Genomic DNA, 7,178 nt, shown 5'->3' on the forward strand with positions numbered 1-7,178 from the left:
CAAAAACATGTCCCTTCAGTTGCCTCAAACTTTATTGAATAAATGTTTTTTTCAGCATTCCTGGAAGATGCTCTCATACACCATGCAGGCTGATGCTAAAAGAATATAACCATCTCCATTGTTAGTTGTGTGTTCAATAAAAGAGATAACCCATGGAGTTGAAGTAAGGCCGTGAGTACAGAACTGGGCACCAGGAATTATTTAATATCTGTACAAATTAGGCAGTGACTCTGCTAGTGATGACATCTACAAAAACAGGGCACAGACACTTCCCTCCCCATGATGTCACTGAAGTCTCCTCCGTGCCTCTTGGCTGAGTAACAGTGACAGGGAGATGCCACCGCAGCCAGACTTGCTCCTCCTGGACCACGTTTTTCCAGGGAAACACATCTTCCGCATCTCTCCTCTATGAGCTATGGCATGGTCTCTGCGGGATGACAGCATCTGGGTTTGGGACATATCCACAGAAATATTTTCAATCCCAAGGCAGAAGGAAAAGCAGCCTTTGCCTCCACGTGCCAAATCTGCATTTCACAGGTGGTGCGTAGCTCTAGGAGAGCTTTGCTGCTTCCTAGCCCTTTACAGGTCACATAAAGGACAAGAGTGATGCAGCCCTTATTCTCTGTAGAACAAATTTGGGATAAAAAATTAACATAATTATTTTATTTAGCCTCGATTTTCTTCTTGTCTTTTATTGTGTTATGTTTTAACTGAGATTTCTTTATTTCCTGCTAGGATTCTGCCAGAATCCTGTCATTTCATACAGAGGTTGAAATGCATATTACAAAAGGAAACAAATTTTTCCCTTGATTGCCTGATATATCTACTTTTTAATCTAGATTGACAAACCCACTGTACCAACGGCACTTTTATCCTTCGGAGTTGTTGCATTTTATTTTCCATTGTTTGATCTCCCTCGGTAGGAATCTGGAAAGGAAAAAACATTGTCTTTCTCTGCTTAGCCTTTAATTAATCATTTTTATTATGCTAATATCCAGACCCAAACGTCTTGTAATGGCTGTCACAGGTATTGCACAAATGTCGAGCAAAAGCACGAGCCCTGGCACCAGAAAGCAGCTCCTGAGGCTGTTTAACAATCCCCAGCACCACGGGGACTGCGGGCAGCGGCTCCGCAAACAAACGAACGGCATTATAGTGTCCCTGGTTCCCTGTGTACCTGGATGAAAAACATACACTGACTGTCTCTGTGAGTACTTTGGACAACATACCCAGTGCCACAAGGGCACGAAACACAAGGACGGATGCAAATACAATTTAATTTAAGCCAGTGTCTGAACTAGGCATCAGCAGTCCTTTATCTGTATCACACCTTTTGCTCATGTCACTGCCCCCATGCTATTTTCTATTATTTCTGTTATGCTTGTTTTTACAGACATTTGCAGGCTAGTTGTCCCTCAGAGTTATTAATTCTTTGCATGACAGCAACAGAGGAACAAAGCGGGGATGTAGGAAAACAGTTTACAGCGATAAACCCGACACAGGCAGGTCTCTTTTTCACCCCCAATGAAGAATCGCTCACAAAAGTAATGGGCTTTTTTCATCCCTTGCAGGTGCTGTGGTGATTGCGTTCGTGGTCTGTTGGCTCCCTTATCACATACGGCGTCTCATGTTTTGCTATGTTCCCTCCAGTCACTGGACAGAGTGAGTCACGACACGGGGGACAAACTCTCCCCCATGCCAGGACGGGGTGTGGGGTCAGGCTGGAGCTGGGGCTGCTGGGGCACCAGCACACTGCGGGGTGGAGGTGGGGATCTGGGAGAAAAGGCATTCTCCACGCAGGGAACTAAAGCCTCAACCTCCTACTTGTTTGGGTTTTTTTCTTTTGTATTTCTTACTGAGTTTGCCAGCAAAATTGAGAGCCCTAGTTTTATCATCTAAATCCCCCGGGCGTGGGTGAAGGAAGCATTAGCTTGAACCAAAATGCATCATCGTGCCCTTCCTCCTTCTCTGGCTGTGGCCACAGAATCGCCCCCGTTAACAACAGCGATGGATATCCACCTCTGACAGCCCCTGATGAAATGAGATTTGGACAGGGGGGTTTTACACATCCGTAGACATTTGCTGTCTCTGTGGCAGAGATATCGATCACCCTCTCCAAGATGGAGCAGCTCCTGTTAACACACCATTTAGCTCCACGATGCCACGTTTCCTTAATGACAGGAGAGATTGCACAGGTAGGGAAATAACTGTGCTGCTCATTGAGTCTGGGGCAGGGTAATTACTGGGTTTTGCAGGGAGCGGATCAAAATTAAATACTAGCAGTTGCCACTGATTAGAAAATGTCCAGCTTCTCGGAGAAATTAGGGATAATTGTACCCCTACACAGAATGCTTGTGGTTCACAGATGTGCAAGGGCACACAGACAGCTCCATGCAGCTTTTCTGTCATGTCAGGGCAGGTTCCTCAGCAAAGCAGCCACAGAACTAACTGATCATCCATTTTAAATACACAATTAAGCATTAATGCCATCTCAGGATATACACGCAGGTAGCCCAAGACACCATGAGATGCGCTCAGTGAAAATGTGTCTATTCTCCCACAGTGTTACATCCCTCTTCTCTCTGGGATCAGGTCTGTTTCCTGCGATGAACAGGAAAAAAAAAAAAATATCTACAATACCAAAACGCAGAGCAACTATGAGACATTAAAATTTCATTCGCAAGCACAAAAAAATTGTCATTTACAATATAGCAGTCTACTGAATGGAACTGTACATCCACCCATAGTAAAAACCAAAACCTATCTTCAGTCATAAAAACAGAGCTGTAGGCACACACTGGGACAAACTGTTGTTTCTTGTTTGCTTTCCTATATGAAAAGCACTTAAAGCAGCAATCAGTTATGTAACGACTGCATTTGCTTTGAGCAAGAGGGGTAGAGAAGTCTGTCTGCAGTTAGTGTGAATTTATGCATTGTGGTTGCATTCACATATTTTTTTCTTCTTTTAAAAGCCATGAGGGATTTTAGGAAAACGTTGAATTTACAGGCATATTATGAATGGTGAACTATCAGTATGGTAGCTAATCAAGAGCTTGCAGCAGCTTGATGAGTTCATTTATTAATGCGTGTGCCTGCCCCTGAAGAAGAGAAATTTTTTTGCTATATTAATTCTTCACAACTATATAGAGAAATTCTGCTTGCAAGAGCTGGATGGGCCGTGCAGTCCTTGGCAGTGCTGAGGGGGTGTGGAGGGACTGGTGATGTACTCCAGAGCACGTCTATTTATCTTTTGTTAGACAGTGCTCAGACTAACAAAAAGGTCTGCAATTTCCACTGAGATAAATGATCCTGAGGAACATCTTCCTGAAAATGCGACCTACATTGTTTATAAACCCTTTACCAGACCAGAACTGTTGATCTCAGTTGTCCAAAGGAAACATATTTCCAAAAGAAAAAAAAAAATATAAATAACAACCTAAGTATTTTCAACCAATTCTAGTTGAAAATATTATATTGCGATGGTCAGGATATGTTTCAAAAGCATCACCTTGCCCCCAGAATAGAGACTGCTATCCCAGATTACAGACAAATCCCAACCCAGGGACACATTGAACGAGCTGATGCAGCTCTCACTGCCGTGGGGAGGAGAGAGCTGCATCTGTTACTGGATCTTGGCTCTTTTGCAGGCTCTGTAGACCAGAACTGCAGCCAGAAAGCCAAGCTAATGTATATGCATGACACAGAAACAAATTTCCATCTGGCTTCTCAGTTTCACGCATGTCTATTTTTGAAGACGAAATGAATGCACATGGTAAATATCACGTCCAGACCCGGGGCATACATACATTTCTAACTGCTAGTGGTTGGGGCAAGACCTTTGTCGAGGTATTCGACCTATGTTTGGCCAGTCTCAGTTGAAAACGTAGATGTTTCTGTGGTGGCTCATGCTCTGACTCCCAAGAGTAAGTTCACATCCCCAGCCAAGAAAGGTTAGCTGAAAAAACAGCTCATATTTTCTTACCCCCTTGTGACTTTGAATTCTATCAGTTCTCCACACTCTACTTAGATTTTTTTTTTCTTTCATCCGTTCTTCCAGTTTCCTTTTCAACTTCTACCACTACTTCTACATGTTGACAAACGTCCTCTTCTACGTCAGTTCGGCAATCAACCCCATCCTCTACAACCTGGTGTCTGCAAACTTCCGACAGATCTTCCTCTCTACACTCACACTCCTGTGCCTGCCGTGGAGGAAGAAGAAGAAACGACTGGCCTTCACCAGGAAATCCAACAGCATCTCCAGCAACCACACATTTTCCAGCCAGGTCACAAGGGAAACTACATACTGAAGCCAAAGGAGGAAGGGAAATGCATTTCATCGTGGAGTCAAATCTTGGGAGAGGCCTCTGTGACTTTCATGCATGGTCTCCAAATTCACATAACACAAATGTGTTTAGCAAAGTCGTTTTTGTTGGAAAAATAGGCTTCATTCTGCTGGTAACTTTGAGGTTATTTTAAAGCAGTGGCTTTGCCTCTTGTGAGTAATGTCTACACGTTTTGTAACTTCAATCTGGCATAAATCCAGTTGCAGTGTTAATTGGGAAGCCAAAATATGTTAAACTTAGGCAAAATCATACTGCATTTCATCCTTTTCTCAATGCAGAGATGCCGTGTCCACATCCAAGGGTCTGAGATTACGTCTCTTAGTAGCACCAAGCAGAGAGTCTGATGAAGAGAAATAATTTTTGAACAGAAAGGGATGTTTTCTGGAGAATGGACATGCTCATCTATGGGATGTTCTATGAACGAAGAGTGAAAACTCAGGGAGCCAGGTGGTCATCTTAGAAATATATCTAAATTATGATTAATATGACCTAGGTGCTCAAGAGAGCCACTCTGGCTTCTTGAAATTAAATGATAGATGATGCCTTACCTAGATTGGGGTGGCTGTGCCTGGGGGTGGGGTGGGGGGACATCTTTCACTTTAGGGCATATATAGTGCCTGGCACAGTGAACCCCCTCTCTCGCTGGTTTGGTACTGCCACACCCATAGATAACAAAGTCTCTGGCAAAGTCAAAAATGCAGAAACTGTGCCCAGCTGGAGTGCTGAAAGCAAACATAAGTGGAAGACCTTACTGTTGCCATACAGCCAAATCCTATTTTTTACTGAGGAGAACAGTTATCTGGCCTGCATTAAGAGGTGAGAAAACTCCAGGCTCATGAGGGCTCCAGGCTGCTGAGATAAGAACAACCTGCCCCAATTCTGTGGGACCTTCAGATTTTCCCAATTCTTATTCCAGTTTCAGTTTTTCCTCACCATTTTCACGAGGCTGACATAGGTTATATCAGTTGTAGGCAGCAGGGCCTCTAGCTCTACATTTTCTTTTATTTCTTTTTGTTACCAGACCTTTTGGCACACTGATCTGCACACACAAATCTTCAGACAGTGCAAATGAAGAACACAGGAAGCTCTAAACTGGGGAGTCGTAGCTCTAAAACAACTTTCTTTTAACAAGCCAGAGGAACAGAAACAAGACCTGAAAAGTCTCTTTAAAGTTTCTCAGCTGGCCATGATAGGTAGCGTGAGCTTTTCTCCCATGTGGTTCCACCTTTAACAGCCCACTATGTGATGCAGTAAATTGCTTCAGAGCCTTCAGCACCAGAAATCACAGGCCTCTGGGACAATCTAAAGGACTTCCCCTGCTGTCACGTCCCCATATGGTGACCTGCATGAACCTGGAACCAACCGAGTATCCTGTGCAGCCTCTGCTGTGATTTTGGTGGTGGTGACCTTGCGTCCCCTTTCACACCACACTTCATTAAGAGAGCAGAAGTTGCCTGTTTATGATGACAAACTAGAAGACTCACTTGTCTCAATTCAGCTTTCTGGGCTTTGCCCATACCCTGTCACTCTTCAACTAACGGGCACCCTTGGTACGTAACAGAAGTCTCGATGCTGGAGATGTGGATCTGGCCCCAGTGAACTGCCATACAGCGATGGAGACCAGTTACTGATCCACTGGGTACCAGTGACTTCTCCTGCTACAGATGTGGCAACCCATGCGTTAGGTCCTGTTGGGCTCAGGACACAGAGAAAACACCTGTGGGGCATTTACTGCGAGTTGTGGGTGATGGTAACTCCTTCCAAGGCGTTTGTAACCTGGCTGTTGTACAGAGCTAACTACCACGGTAGACCTGGCTACCATCAGCCATGACCTCCAACCACACCTACCAGGGTTTATTTTAATGTGTAATACAGAACCACTGCGAAAGAAAGGGCTCAAAATAGAAATCAGTGGGGCTTTAGTTTCCCCTGATCCAGACAAACTGCAAGTTTTGTTCTGACACACCTTTTAATTTCTTGCCCTGGTTGTACCAGAGGGCAGAGATATATTTGCCAAAGCGCTTCTGTTGTTCATGCACAGTTGACTCTTGATTCTCTTTGGCAAGCAAAACAGGTAATGGCACGCACACACACACACACACACACACACACGATAAGAGAGACTGGTCTCTTTGGAAGGAAAGTGGTGAGAAACCAGCAAAAGTTATCTCTGTGTGATAGAAATGGCTTGGGCATGTTGGAAGAAGACGACTTGTAATAATGCCTTGTAGGAAAGTCCAGGTATGATGAGCAGAAGAAGAGGAGTCTTAATGTCACACAACATTCCAAGCAAGACACTTTAAATGTTTCTGGAGAGGATCTAAATTTTTTAACTTCACCTCTAAATAGAGTCAACAGCTGGGAGGTGGTTTCTCCCACAGAAGCTGTAACTGTGCCATGCTTTGACTTTCATCCTGCGTGTCTCAGTTGCTTTTGAAATGTTAAACATTATTAATACACTTGTTCAACACCAACCTGCTGAAATGTGCTTAATTACCTTAGAAACACTGTACAAAAAAAATTGTTGTTTCACATAAAACGCTTGGCTTAGATTTTCATTACTGAGATACACTGGCAGTTTACAGAATATTTGATCACAGCTCAGAAAACCTGGTAGGTTTATTTTTGGTTTGACATGAAAACGGGAACAAGCTGGAGTAAAAATGAATTTATCATAAACTCTTTCTGCAATGTTTGTTGGGCCACTGGAGTCCTGAAGATCTGGCTGTTTGAGAAGATTTATCCAAGTGGTTTGCTGGCTTCTACAGGTCTGTCCCTGCAGTTTAACATGGGAGACAACCTGAGTCTATGGCCTTAATCTGAGATTGCGGCTCA

General features: G+C 43.8%; 1 protein-coding gene across 1 annotated transcript in view; it reads left to right on the plus strand.

Moving 5' to 3' along the window:
* The window catches only part of NTSR1 (neurotensin receptor 1), a 60,672-nt gene extending 55,727 nt beyond the window's left edge, over positions 1–4,945 (plus strand). The window contains exons 3-4 of the mRNA XM_074920085.1: positions 1,572–1,662; positions 4,058–4,945. Of these exons, the coding sequence (XP_074776186.1) occupies positions 1,572–1,662; positions 4,058–4,307 (341 nt within the window). The 3' untranslated portion in view covers positions 4,308–4,945. The remainder of the gene's footprint in view (positions 1–1,571; positions 1,663–4,057) is intronic.
* The last annotated feature ends 2,233 nt before the right edge of the window (positions 4,946–7,178 follow it).

This window comes from Athene noctua, chromosome 16, assembly GCF_965140245.1.
Source record: "Athene noctua chromosome 16, bAthNoc1.hap1.1, whole genome shotgun sequence".
Taxonomy (NCBI): domain Eukaryota; kingdom Metazoa; phylum Chordata; class Aves; order Strigiformes; family Strigidae; genus Athene; species Athene noctua.